General features: G+C 38.1%; 2 protein-coding genes across 2 annotated transcripts; both read left to right on the top strand.

Annotated features, from left to right (window-relative positions):
- Positions 1-814: 814 nt before the first annotated feature.
- Positions 815-5,213, top strand: LOC116214974. Its single transcript, XM_031550514.1, has 9 exons — positions 815-1,990; positions 2,812-2,867; positions 2,943-3,025; positions 3,173-3,251; positions 3,717-3,827; positions 3,925-4,034; positions 4,392-4,475; positions 4,579-4,616; positions 4,991-5,213. The coding sequence occupies exons 1-9, from the start codon at positions 1,093-1,095 to the stop codon at positions 5,059-5,061; spliced, it is 1,530 nt and encodes a 509-aa protein (XP_031406374.1). The 5' UTR covers positions 815-1,092; the 3' UTR covers positions 5,062-5,213.
- A 1,184-nt stretch (positions 5,214-6,397) lies between these two features.
- On the top strand, positions 6,398-13,116 carry LOC116214480 (pectinesterase QRT1-like). Its single transcript, XM_031549883.1, has 10 exons — positions 6,398-6,990; positions 7,134-7,293; positions 7,374-7,583; positions 7,726-7,976; positions 8,122-8,259; positions 11,640-11,816; positions 11,960-12,119; positions 12,200-12,409; positions 12,552-12,802; positions 12,948-13,116. The coding sequence occupies exons 1-10, from the start codon at positions 6,770-6,772 to the stop codon at positions 13,114-13,116; spliced, it is 1,947 nt and encodes a 648-aa protein (XP_031405743.1). The 5' UTR covers positions 6,398-6,769.
- The last annotated feature ends 571 nt before the right edge of the window (positions 13,117-13,687 follow it).

The raw sequence follows: 13,687 nt of genomic DNA, 5'->3' as shown, positions 1-13,687 counted from the left end.
CATAATTTAATCTAAGTTTGGTTTTTTAAGAAATGAAAATTGTAATCATATTTAAAGTGATTCGACGTTTGTTCGCTTAAATAAAGTTTCGAGTTCGAGTTTTTATGAATGCAAAAAATTCACGCTAAGAGAGCTTTACCACTTAATAGACCGACCCTTATTTGAATGAATTAGTTAAGACCAATTGAATTTTCGGATATCAAGATCCATGCCCAAAAATAATTCCCGTGGCAAGCCGTATTCCAGATCAGCTTTTATTTACTGGGAAAGTCGTCAATGGATAGCAATATCATACATCACGAACGACAAAAAATCATCAACAAAGTAATTTCCAAGAAAGCCCATAATCGAAAAAGTAGCAACATAACTTAAATTTATAATACAGAATGTAGCAAAACAAATTGAAGTCTTAGCTCAATACACAGAGAAAAATTTTGTTTCATGATAGAGTTGCAAGAGTCCGCGTGTCAAAAATCTAATATATCTACGTATACGGTTCAATTTTTCGATATTTATCTTTAAAAACCAAAAACCAAAAACCAAAAACCAAAAACCAAACGGTTGAAAAACTTTCATGAAAGATGGCATCATAACCAAATCATGTTTTTGAATATTCGGGTTTTCGAATCGATTTCACTTTGGTTTTTTCCTTTTTTTTTGTTTATCTTTATTTTTATTTTTATTTTTATTTTGATGCTTTGAAGGTAATTCATTTCACTTTGGTTTTTTCGCTTTTTTGTTATCTGGACATTTTTTATTAAGATATATGCCTTTGGTCTCATTGGGCTACGAGTGGGCTGTCCAAATCGACAGCCCAATTCTGTGTCACAGTCTGCAATGGGACTCCTCGTATGCAGTTTGCCCCTCAACCTGCGATGTTACGGTTGAACTGTGCTTGTTCCAGAGAGTCCCCTGTTTCTCCGAGCATAGGGACGACAGCCTCCAAACATTAGCAGAACACAGAAGCAGCAGATGAAGACGACGAAGATCTTCAAGAACTGTTCCCGTTAGTCATGTCGTTGTTTGTTTCTTGATTTGTATATAAAAGAACCCTTTTAAATTCGGCGAGCAGAGCAGTTTCCAGCTTCATCAATGGCGGTCGCAGCAAAATCTCTCTCTCTAACCCACAAGTCCCTCCGATTCGTCCGCCCATTACTCTGCCCCACTTTCCCTCTCTCAGTCAAACTCCTCTCCACCATCTCCACTCCTTACCCTCTTCAGTACGACATGATTGTCAGCCACCCTGCTCAGTCCCCGCCCGCCCGCCCGGCTCGGGCTCGTCTCGGCCGCCCCAATTCCGCCCCTGATCCACCGGAACCGGAGAATCCCGACGTTGAGCTCGGCTTCGATGACTGGGTCGATAGGAAGCTCTCATCAGACAGGCCCGGGTCGCAGTCGATGAGCCCGGGGATGGACAAGTCGAAGAGGAAGTACTATAGCAAGAGGATGAAGAGGATGTACGGCTCTGACTCGGAGGACGACAGCAGGAGGGACAGGAATGAGGGGTTTGTCGAGTTGCAGCCCGAGGTCGTGGAGTTCAACCGGCTGCACAAGAGGGAGGAGGAGTTGTACTTCTACGACACTTTCGCGTATCCGTGGGAGAAGGACAAGCACTATAAGATGGTGTACCAGTTGGAGAAGAAGTACTTCCCCGAGCATTCCCTAGACAAGGCCTTCCTCGAGCCCGGGCAGTCGGGTTCAAGTTTGAGGGCAAGCTTGAGCGCGAGGGCTGATGCAAAGAAGGGAAGGGCTGCTGGGGTCGGAGATGATAAAGGGTTGGTGTTCTTTGAGGATGAGACGGAGAATGCAGGGGAGAAAGGGGAGAAGAAGGATGTGGTTGAGAAGAAGGTGGAAGAGTTCTTCAAGTGTTTGAAGAAAGTCCCCGGTGAGAGTGCGGAAGCGGAACCTTATGTCTTGACTCGGAGCACCGAGCTTCCTCCGAGGTGGGATGGCCCTCATGGGACAGTAGTCTTGGTGAACAAGCCCAAAGGTGAGTTTATCCTCTTCATGGAGTTTTGTCAAGTTGGACATGAATCATTTGTATGGGATCATGGTATAGAATGCTCTTGTGCAGAATATGTCCCGGTTCTATCCTGCCAACCATGAGTTAATGCCTATTTTATGTCAGAGAATATTTGACCAGGATGGTGCGGGTTTGCTATATGATATGATATATTTTGTTTATTTATGCTCAAGTGGAGCCTCATTTCCATTCACTCATACATGATGTGTCCTGCATTTAAGTCTATGCCTATTCGATATAATCCAATCATTAGGATTGCTAGGAGGAATATGGCCTAGATGAGAATGAAAGATAGTGCCATTTTTGTTTTTCTGCTTATACTACTGTTGAATCCAGTAATATGCATTATGCTGCCGTAGGTTGCAGATGATTACAATGTTTAGTACAAGAATTTCTTTCTTTCTAAAAGGAGATTCTTTGACTCTTCTATTCTTTTGGTAAATAAAACTGCTGAGTCTAGCAAATTCTAGCTGATTCAGAGCTGCAGGGAATCACTCTTCGGAGAAACTTTCTTGCTGTAGTTGCTTCTGTTTGTAAATATAGTATTTAATTCCATTCACGATGATCCATTGAAAAATCTATGATATGTGTCGAATATTTTCCTTAATTTTGGGGTATGTGTTGTGAGATAATACAAAAAGTTACAAATAGTAGATTAGCTGTTGCAATTCTAATATCATCTAAAGACAAAATTGAGAACTTGTTTTCTCACGTATGCCCGAAGTTAAAAGAACTTGTTTTCTCACGTATGCTCGAAGTTAAAAGATTATTTATATCTTGCCATCCAGGTTTTACCTCATTCACTGTCTGTGGAAAGCTTCGGCGCCTGGTTAAAGTGAAAAAGGTACCGCTTTCACTTGTACATCAAATCTTAAGCAGCTGTCTTGATTATTCATGTTTTACTGTGTCCCTATTTCAGGTCGGACATGCTGGGACACTTGATCCGATGTCTACTGGTTTGTTAATTGTGTGCGTTGGTAAAGCGACCAAGGTAGTGGACAGGTAGGAGTCGACCCTATCTCATCATATGAATATTTCACTGACAGTTTATCTATATTGAGATTCCTATAACGATCTCAGATTTTAGGGCCCAGAAAGGTATTCTCATATATATATATATATATATATATAATTTTTTTTTTGCTGCAGATATCAAGGTATGGTCAAGGGCTATAGTGGTGTTTTTCGCTTAGGGGAGGCCACATCAACTTGGGACGCTGATTCACCAGTATGTTCCATCTTTTAGAAACAGTGGCTGTTATCAAATATTTGTGTAAGACAATTGTTTGCCATTTAGTTGCTCTTAATGGGGGCGCATTTGAGCCAAGCCCAGCCAACTGAAGTCTGATATTGTCAGGGTGGAGCTTAAAAGTCGACTCAAGCTCAACCAATTGAATTCTTATAGGCTCGAGTTTAGTTGGTTCGATTCAGTATATTATTCAATTATTTAGAGATATCGGAGGGCTTGCAGGCCAATAGGGGCTGAGTACTGTTGGAACTTGAGACGGCTCAAGCTCGGATCGAGCTTTGCGAAACTCAATTTGAATATGCTTGATCCCACCAATCGAATCCAAGCCACTCGAGAGGAGCTTGACTCTCTTGCACCCCTGTGTTTGTCTTTGCAAATAAATCACACTAATATAGATTCTCACTTTTCATATGGTTTATTTTACTTTCTAATGAACTTAAACAGGTCATCCAACGGGAGCCGTGGGAACACATTAAAGACGAAGACATTAAGAAAGCTGCTGCCTCTTTTATGGGTGAAATCTGGCAAGTCCCGCCAATGTTTTCTGCCATCAAGGTGAGTAACTATATATTAACTTGAGCTTACGATTAGTGAAGCAAACTACATAGTTTGCTCTTGGGTATGTTGATAGCAATCTTTCCCCTTCTGATAGGTCGGCGGTGAAAAGATGTATGAAAAAGCAAGGAGAGGGGAAAGTATTGAACTTTCACCAAGAAGGATTTCGATATTCCAGTTTGATATCGAACGCAGCTTAGAGGACAGGTTTGTCTGGAACTAACCAACATGTGCAAGTTCGAATTGGATGAGAGAACCTCCATGTCTAAGAATTTCTCTTTCAGGGTCTATTTTCTTTATAGTACTAGACATGCCTTCTAGAGGACAATTCGAATTTTGATTTTTTCTTTTTTTTAACAATGCCATTTCATTTTAACAAAACAACTCTAGGATGATTTCTACTTTCCGGTTTTCCTGATTCTGCAATGGATGGTAAAGATACACTGTACACTGGCTTTATCAGAATATAGAAATAATGGCTAATTCACCTAATTGGTGCAGTAAGATCTATGAATGGGTATTAACTTATTCGAGATTTTCGGATTTGGGTTTATGTTTTTGCAGGCAAAATTTGATATTCCGGGTGACATGTTCCAAAGGAACGTACATCCGCTCTCTTTGTGCAGATCTTGGGAAAGCTCTTGGCAGGTTATTCCTCATAATATTAAACTACTAGTGTGTACTAAGCAATGCATGTCATTTCTCATTGGGTTACAGGTATCCTGACGTTTTCCCGCTCTTGATCTTGCAGCTGCGCTCACTTAACTGCTCTCCGGAGAGACTCGATCGGTAACAAAACATTTACTGGCAACCTTTTTGTTGTTGCCGATTGTGATTCTTTGGCTATTTCTCCACGAAGTCGAACAATGATGTACTAAATTTGAAGAAAATAACAGACACTGTTTATCTTATATTGCACCCGAGCATTTAGCATGTAGATTGTGTTAAATAGTGTCATGTCTATAAGCAGTTAGAACAGCAAGTTTTCATTGTAGCTGTTTTCCTTTCGTATATCTCATCTCGTATACGAAATATAGTTTGTATAGTATACGAGATGAAATATACAAAGCAAGGAGTGGGAAAGTATTGAACTTTCACCAACAAAGATTTCAATATTGACCCTAAACTAAACTTTACGTCTATTCTGTCTCTCTGTGTTTCAGGGCAATATTCAGCAGATGATGCTTGGGAGTTCCATGATCTAGAGGAAGCAATCACCAAGGCATACTTTTGAATACTTCCTTTTGTAATTTCATCCATTCTTTTTGGGTCAAAAGAACAAGCAATTACAAAGGAAAATGGAAGATGTTTCTGTAATGTAATCTGATGTTATTAATTATGGTTAATCACATAGAAAACTACGGCCTTTGTGCTTTTTTTTTTAAATATAGTACGACTTTTAGAAAACAATACAAAAATACATGGCTTTTTTACATTTTTTCATAAATATAGTATGGCCTCTAGAGAATAGAACAAGAAGGCACGATCTTTGGACTTTTTTCTGAATATAATACGACTTTTAAAAAATAGTACAGAATGGCTCGACTTTCAAGTTTAGTTACGATTTTATCATGTTAAAAAAGATGATCGCGCTTGAAGGTTGCGTTTTTTTGTATTATTTTTAAGGGTAAATTACAAAAAAAAATCCAAATTTTGTAAAATGTCTCAATTTTGTCCTAAATTTTGTTTTGTAACAAAAAAAACCACAAGTTTTATAAAATGTCTCAAAAATGACTTCCGTTATAACTTCCGTCAATTTTTGCTGCTGATGGTGGGTCCCTTTAACAGTTCACGTAGGTCACACGTAGGCTAGTGGGTCCCTTTAACAGTCCACGTAGGTCACACGTAGGCAAAAATTGACGGAAGTTATAACGGAGGTCATTTTTGAGACATTTTAGAAAACTTATGGTTTTTTTTGTTACAAAACAAAATTTAGGACAAAACTGAGACATTTTACAAAACTTGGGTTTTTTTTTTGTAATTTGCCCTATTTTTAAAAAGTCTTGCCATATTTAGGAAAAAAGTGCAAATGTCGTGTCTTTTTATGCTACTCTCCAAAGGTTGTGCTATATTTACGAGAAAATGCTAAGGTCGTGTCGTTTTGTGCTATTTTTCAAAAGCCGTGTTATATTTAGTAAAAAGTGTAAATGTCGTGTTTTTCTAGGTGATTAATCCTATTAATTACTATCATCAATGTTCGATTTGTATTTAATGTCTTTCTGCGCGATTCTGCCAATGTAGACCATAGGCGCAAGTTCTCTATCGGTCTCCTCGACTGTTTCTATCGGGCCATTGCATAGGATGTATTCCATATAGAGCGTGAGATCGAGGTCCTGCCAGGTTAGACAAATCACAACAAAATTAATTTGAGAGATTATAGATTTCATCAATTAATGCCTGAGTACTTAGGAAATTCACATTTACTTGCCTTGGCAGGAAGGTCATGCAAATTAATCAGGATATCTGCAGATTCACAACATTGCCATATATTCTCCGAACATTTTCAGGCAGCAAATTAAAACGCTTTCAATGTTTGCAAATTACGGTCTAAACATCGTCGGTATCTTTTAACTTCGGAAGGGTCTCGAACTGTTATAGATTATATGTTTCTGAAGAATATATTACTACACCAGTCGGCCCTCTACCCCTTTTCATTAGCAGATGTTTCTGAAAAACATACCTCAGTCTGAACTGCCGGTATTGGGAAACTCCTAATCCACTGGGTGAATTGTGTAAACAGTTTTGTTCTTCGGGTTTTGTCAGGGATTTGTATGAAAGATGTAGATTTGAGCTACAACAAATCCCAGGGATTTGTATGAAAGATGTAGTAGATTTGCTGCTGATCTCCTTTCTATCTACAAACTTCCTCTGAGCTATATAAATCCATACTAGAGGAATTGGACGTCCAAATCAAATTAAAGATTAAACTAATCTAGGTCAGTATGATCAGCATTTTCGGGTTTACTCTACTGTCTCTCTTTCTCAGTTCGTATGCACGCACCGCCGTGCCAAAGTTTCACCAGAAACCTGCTTCAGTGGTTCAGTCGGTCACCGTCGGTAAATCTGGGTCCAGGAACTTCACCACTGTACAGGAAGCCATTGATTGGGTCCCTGCTAACAACAAACAGTGGGTCCGAATACATGTTAAACCTGGAACATACAAGTAAGTCACGTCCTCCGTGTTCCGGGTTTTTGGCATTGGTCCAAGATTCATAATAAAGATGAGAGACGCACCACAACTATTGATATTACTAGTAAAATGTACAACGTACCAAGACTAATTTTCTACTCACGGTAAATTTGCAGGGAGAAAGTGACCGTACCTAAAGACAAGCAGTTCATCTATCTCGAAGGTGAAGGTGAAGGAAGAGCGTTGATCGAGTGGGATGATCATGGGGGTGCCGACAACTCTTCCACCTTCACATTGTGGGCTGATAATTTTCTTGCATCGCATATAACTATCAAGGTCGAGAAAATAATTCAGCAATTAGTTTAGTTCGATCAATCGAGTCATAACTGACTTAATAGCTCTTCCTCTGACTACAGAACACACACGATCTCGGTCCTGGAGGTGCTAATACCGTTGATGTGGCACCGGCTATTCTGATTTGGGGAGATAAAGCAGCGTTCTATGGCTGCAGATTTTATGGTGTGCAGGATACACTCAGTGACCTGACAGGCCGTCATTTTTTCCAGTCATGCTACATCGAGGGCGCCGTGGATTTCATATGGGGTTACGGTCAATCTCTGTATGAGGTTCGTCGACCTTAGCAAATTTTCGGTGTTTCTTTATACTTTCTATCCATATATATACAGTAGAAATAATAAATTGTACATTCATACCGAAAGTTCGAGGTGTCAAGTACTTAAAAGGAAGCTGTGTTCCTTCCCTGGACAGGGTTGCAATATAATCTCCACAGCAGCCAACCTCGGCGCTGGAGGACTTACCGGTTTTGTAACGGCCCAAGGGCGAGAAAGGGCAAGCGATACGAGTGCTTTCGTGTTCAAGGGTGGCTCGGTGAATGGAAAGGGACTCACGTATCTCGGGAGAGCTTACAGGGCGTACTCGACAGTAATATTTTCTGAGACCTACTTCGGCAGTGTCATCGTGTCGCTGGGCTGGGATGCCTGGCATCAATCTAAACAAGTGTAAATAGACTTGAAAGAATCATTCTTTATACTGCCATCAAATTTCTTATTCCTGTTCCCTCTATTTTTCTCCCTCTCTTGCAAATGAAAAATCGACGACGCGATACAAATCGGTATTGACATCTTCTTACATGTCATGTGACAGGGATAAGATCACTTTCGTCGAGTCCAACTGCAAAGGACCGGGATCTAGTATGTCTGGTCGAGTGAACTGGATCGACAAACTAAGTACTGCACAACTGGATAAGTATTTGGATCGTGCTAAGTTCATAGACCAAGACGGGTGGATCGGAGCACAGCCAACTCACAACTGATATTCCCGAATAAAGCACATTCTCTTTGAGGCTGTGTTCGATAGTCCGCACAGAATAGGATCAATACCTAGGATTAGACTGGATTTCGAATCCCTTGTGTGACACTTTTTTGAGCAAGTGTTCAAAAGGTGCTCAGATACGCTAAAAAGGAATAATATGATTGTCCTCATAATAATTATTATAAAAATGATTTAAACCATCTCAACTATCACATATGTTATCGTTGATGCCTCGTGACCTTGACCATGGTCTGTTCCTAATCCGTTGCCTCGAAATAAATTTGTCTGCAACGACTACTATGTTGATATATTAATAATTATTAAATATTTTTATTCATAAACTCTTAATTTTTATTCTTTTATTATTTTAATTCAATCCTATTTAGCTCTAATTATATATTTCATATATTTATGTATTTGTTGAAAAGATCTTTCGAGTACCTATTTGTTGGTTAAAATATCTTTCGAGTATCTAATTGATGGCAAAATTCTTTCAAGTACCTTATTTGGTGGCTGCGATATCTTTCGAGGAGTATTTTGATAGTTTACTCAAATTATATCTATAAGCTCCTTTTGTAAAATTAACAATCTTGTTAGCGATGGGGTTGGCTAATAAAATTTATGGTGATACGGGTAAAAATGAAAAACAAAAGTGAGACCTAGAGGATTAATTCTCCATTTATATGTGTTAGTGCAAATTTATTACATCAATATTCTAAATTAAACAATGAACATGTCCGTCGAGGCTTCAATTCTAACAGTACATGTTATAGTAAAAAAAATTTCAGCATATCAATGATTCTTGAAAACAGGGGTACACATATCACATATAATCATTTAATTTTTAATTATTGTAATTATTCTATATATATACACACACAAAAACTAAACGATCTATGTTGGCAAGTAGATAGTGCTTTCCTACTCGTGCACGCAGCATGTGGACCATTTTTATCATTATTACATCTTCTCAATTCTACCTTTAACTCTTTTTTTTTTTACTTTAAAATTAATCATCATTTTTTTTTCTGAATTTTATATGTCCCCCCTCTTTTACTCATCCCTCTAATTACGTATTACTCTTGTTTTTGTTTCCATGAGCTTTGATAATTATATTATAAGTTAATAGACATTCATTTTCCGACACATTGATAACTATATGTATTATTAATTTTCTAGAACCTGTTTAAAAGCTTTACTAACAACAATTCTAACTTGATAGTTACTTACGTCCTGTTTGATTTCGCAGTCTAATTTTAAGATTTTGACTATACTCACTACACAACAAAAGACAACAACACAATTATTACTTTTTCATTTTTTTTCAATTTTTTTAACCATTTAATTCAATTTTTAATAATAAATTCTCTAAACTATTCATTACTTTTTTCACAATTCAACAATACAATCATTACTTTTTTACATTTTTTCTCATAATTCAACATCACAATCATTACAAAATAATTAAAATCAAAACTCAACTCAACTCAACTCTAAAACCAAACACACTATTATTCACTCGTCCTATATATAATTAATATCAAAGATACACTTTACTGTAACATAATAACAATCTTAAATATCATGCTAAATATTATCATCTCATCATGATAGAACAAATAAAATAAGACACGGTTTATCTTATACTGCACCCGAGCATTTAGCATGTAGATTGTGTTAAATAGTGTCATGTCTATAAGCAGTTAGAACAGCAAGTTTTCATTGTAGCTGTTTTCCTTTCGTATATCTCATCTCGTATACGAAATATAGTTTGTATAGTATACGAGACGAAATATACAAAGCAAGGAGTGGGAAAGTATTGAACTTTCATCAAGAAAGATTTCGATATTGACCCTAAACTAAACTTTACGTCTATTCTGTCTCTCTGTGTTTCAGGGCAATATTCAGCAGATGATGCATGGGAGTTCCATGATCTAGAGGAAGCAATCACCAAGGCATACTTTTGAATACTTCCTTTTGTAATTTCATTCATTCTTTTTGGGTCAAAAGAACAAGCAATTACAAAGGAAAATGGAAGATGTTTCTGTAATGTAATCTGATGTTATTAATTATGGTTAATCACATAGAAATCTACGGACTTTGTGCTTTTTTTTAAAAAAAATATAACACGACTTTTAGAAAACAACACAGAAATACACGGCTTTTTTACATTCTTTCATAAATATAGTATGGCCTCTAGAGAGTAGCACAAAAGGCACGATCTTTGGACTTTTTTTTCTGAATATAATACGACTTTTAAAAAATAGCACAGAATGGCTCAACTTTCAAGTTTAGTTACGATTTTATCATGTTAAAAAAGATGATCGCGCTTGAAGGTTGCGTTTTTTTGTATTATTTTTTAAAAGTCTTGCCATATTTAGGAAAAAAGTGCAAATGTCGTGTCTTTCTATACTACTCTCCAAAGGTTGTGCTATATTTATGAGAAAATGCTAAGTCGTGTCGTTTTGTGCTATTTTTCAAAAGCCGTGCTATATTTAGTAAAAAGTGCAAATGTCATGTTTTTCTAGGTGATTAATCCTATTAATTACTATCATCAATGTTCGATTTGTATTTAATGTCTTTCTGTGCGATTCGGCCAATCTAGACCATAGGCGCAAGTTCTCTATCGGTCTCCTCGATTATTTCTATCGGGCCATTGCATACGATGTATTCCATATAGAGCGTGAGATCGAGGTCCTGCCAGGTTAGACAAATCACAACAAAATTAATTTGAGAGATCATAGATTTCATCAATTAATGCCTGAGTACTTAGGAAATTCACATTTACTTGCCTTGGCAGGAAGGTCATGCAAATTAATCAGGATATCTGCAGATTCACAACATTGCCATATATTCTCCGAACATTTTCAGGCAGCAAATTAAAACGGTTTCAATGTTTGCAAATTACGGTCTAAACATCGTCGGTATCTTTTAACTTCGGAAGGGTCTCGAACTGTTATAGATTATATGTTTCTGAAGAATATATTACTACACCAGTCGGCCCTCTACCCCTTTTCATTAGCAGATGTTTCTGAAAAACATACCACAGTCCGAACTGCCGGTATTGGGAAACTCCTAATCCACTGGGTGAATTGTGTAAACAGTTTCGTTCTTCGGGTTTTGTCAGGGATTTGTATGAAAGATGTAGATTTGAGCTACAATAAATCCAAGGGATTTGTATGAAAGATGGAGTAAATTTGCTGCTGATCTCCTTTCTATCTACAAACTTCCTCTGAGCTATATAAATCCATACTAGATGAATTGGACGTCCCAATCAAATTAAAGATTAAACTAATCTAGGTCGGTATGATCAGCATTTTCGGGTTTACTCTACTGTCTCTCTTTCTCAGTTCGTATGCACGCACCGCCGTGCCAAAGTTTCACCAGAAATCTGCTTCAGTGGTTCAGTCGGTCACCGTCGGTAAATTTGGGCCCAGGAACTTCACCACTGTACAGGAAGCCATTGATTGGGTCCCTGCTAACAACAAACAGTGGGTCCGAATACATGTTAAACCCGGAACATACAAGTAAGTCACGTCCTCCGTGTTCCGGGTTTTTGGCATTGGTCCAAGATTCATAATAAAGATGAGAGACGCACCGCAACTATTGATATTACTAGTAAAATGTACAACGTACCAAGACTAATTTGCTACTCACGGTATATTTGCAGGGAGAAAGTGAACGTACCTAAAGACAAGCAGTTCATTTATCTCGAAGGAGAAGGTCAAGGAAGAGCGTCGATCGAGTGGGATGATTATGGGGGTGCCGACAACTCTTCCACCTTCACATTGTGGGCTGATAATTTTCTTGCATCGCGTATAACTATCAAGGTCGAGAAAATAATTCAGCAATTAGTTTAGTTCGATCAATCGAGTCATAACTGACTTAATATCTCTTCCTCTGACTACAGAACACTCACGATCTCGGTCCTGGAGGTGCTAATCCCGTTGATGTGGCACCGGCTATTCTGATTTGGGGAGATAAAGCAGCGTTCTATGGCTGCAGATTTTATGGTGTGCAGGATACACTCAGTGACCTGGCAGGCCGTCATTTTTTCCAGTCATGCTACATCGAGGGCGCCGTGGATTTCATATGGGGTAACGGTCAATCTCTGTATGAGGTTCGTCGACCTTAGCAAATTTTCGGTGTTTCTTTATACTTTCTATCCATATATATTCAGTAGAAATAATAAATTGTACATTCATACCGAAAGTTCGAGGTGTCAAGTACTTAAAAGGAAGCTGTATTCCTTCCCTGGACAGGGTTGCAATATAATCTCCACAGCAGCCAACCTCGGCGCGGGAGGACTTACCGGTTTTGTAACAGCCCATGGGCGAGAAAGGGCAAGCGATACGAGTGCTTTCGTGTTCAAGGGCGGCTCGGTGGACGGAAAGGGACTCACGTATCTCGGGAGAGCTTACAGGGCGTACTCGACAGTAATATTTTATGAGACCTACTTCGGCAGTGTCATCGTGTCGCTGGGCTGGGATGCCTGGCATCAATCTAAACAAGTGTAAATAGACTTGAAAGAATCATTCTTTATACTGCCATCAAATTTCTTATTCCTGTTCCCTCTATTTTTCTCCCTCTCTTGCAAATGAAAAATCGACGACGCGATACAAATCGGTATTGACATCTTCTTACATGTCATGTGACAGGGATAAGATCACTTTCGTTGAGTCAAACTGCAAAGGACCGGGATCTAGTATGTCTGGTCGAGTGAACTGGATCGACAAACTAAGTACTGCACAACTGGATAAGTATTTGGATCGTGCTAAGTTCATAGACCAAGACGGGTGGATCGGAGCACAACCAACTCACAACTGATATTCCCGAGTAAAGCACATTCTCTTTGAGGCTGTGTTCGATAGTCCGCACAGAATAGGATCAATACCTAGTATTAGACTGGATTTCGAATCCCTTGTGTGACACTTTTTTGAGCAAGTGTTCAAAAGGTGCTCAGATACGCTAAAAAGGAATAATATGATTGTCCTCATAGTAATTATTATAAAAATGATTTAAACCATCTCAACTATCACATATGTTATCGTTGATGCCCCGGGACCTTGACCATGGTCTGTTCCTAATCCGTTGCCTCGAAATAAATTTGTCTGCAACGACTACAATGTTGATATATTAATAATTATTAAATATTTTTATTCATAAACTCTTAATTTTTATTCTTTTATTATTTTAATTCAATCTTATTCAGTTCTAATTATATATTTCATATATTTATGTATTTGTTGAAAAGATCTTTCGAGTACCTATTTGTTGGTTAAAATATCTTTCGAGTATCTAATTGATGGCAAAATTCTTTCAAGTACCTTATTTGTTGGCTGCGATATCTTTCGAGGAGTATTTTGATAATTTACTCAAATTATATCTATAAGCTCCT

Source organism: Punica granatum, chromosome 7 (assembly GCF_007655135.1).
Source record: "Punica granatum isolate Tunisia-2019 chromosome 7, ASM765513v2, whole genome shotgun sequence".
NCBI classification, from domain to species: Eukaryota; Viridiplantae; Streptophyta; class Magnoliopsida; order Myrtales; family Lythraceae; genus Punica; species Punica granatum.
This window is presented reverse-complemented; position numbering and strand designations above follow the sequence as displayed.

What these genes read in the sequence shown, in the direction of transcription:
- LOC116214480 (XM_031549883.1), top strand. Translation starts at nt 6,770, where the DNA reads ATGATCAGCATTTTCGGGTTTACTCTACTGTCTCTCTTTCTCAGTTCG. An exon ending in AAGTTCATAGACCAAGACGG is followed by an intron (nt 8,260 to 11,639) that starts GTGGATCGGAGC and finishes TCTCTTTCTCAG; the next exon opens with TTCGTATGCACGCACCGCCG. An exon ending in CATCGCGTATAACTATCAAG is followed by an intron (nt 12,120 to 12,199) that starts GTCGAGAAAATA and finishes CTCTGACTACAG; the next exon opens with AACACTCACGATCTCGGTCC.
- LOC116214974 (XM_031550514.1), top strand. Translation starts at nt 1,093, where the DNA reads ATGGCGGTCGCAGCAAAATCTCTCTCTCTAACCCACAAGTCCCTCCGA. An exon ending in CTTGGGAAAGCTCTTGGCAG is followed by an intron (nt 4,476 to 4,578) that starts GTTATTCCTCAT and finishes TTGATCTTGCAG; the next exon opens with CTGCGCTCACTTAACTGCTC. An exon ending in TCTCCGGAGAGACTCGATCG is followed by an intron (nt 4,617 to 4,990) that starts GTAACAAAACAT and finishes TCTGTGTTTCAG; the next exon opens with GGCAATATTCAGCAGATGAT.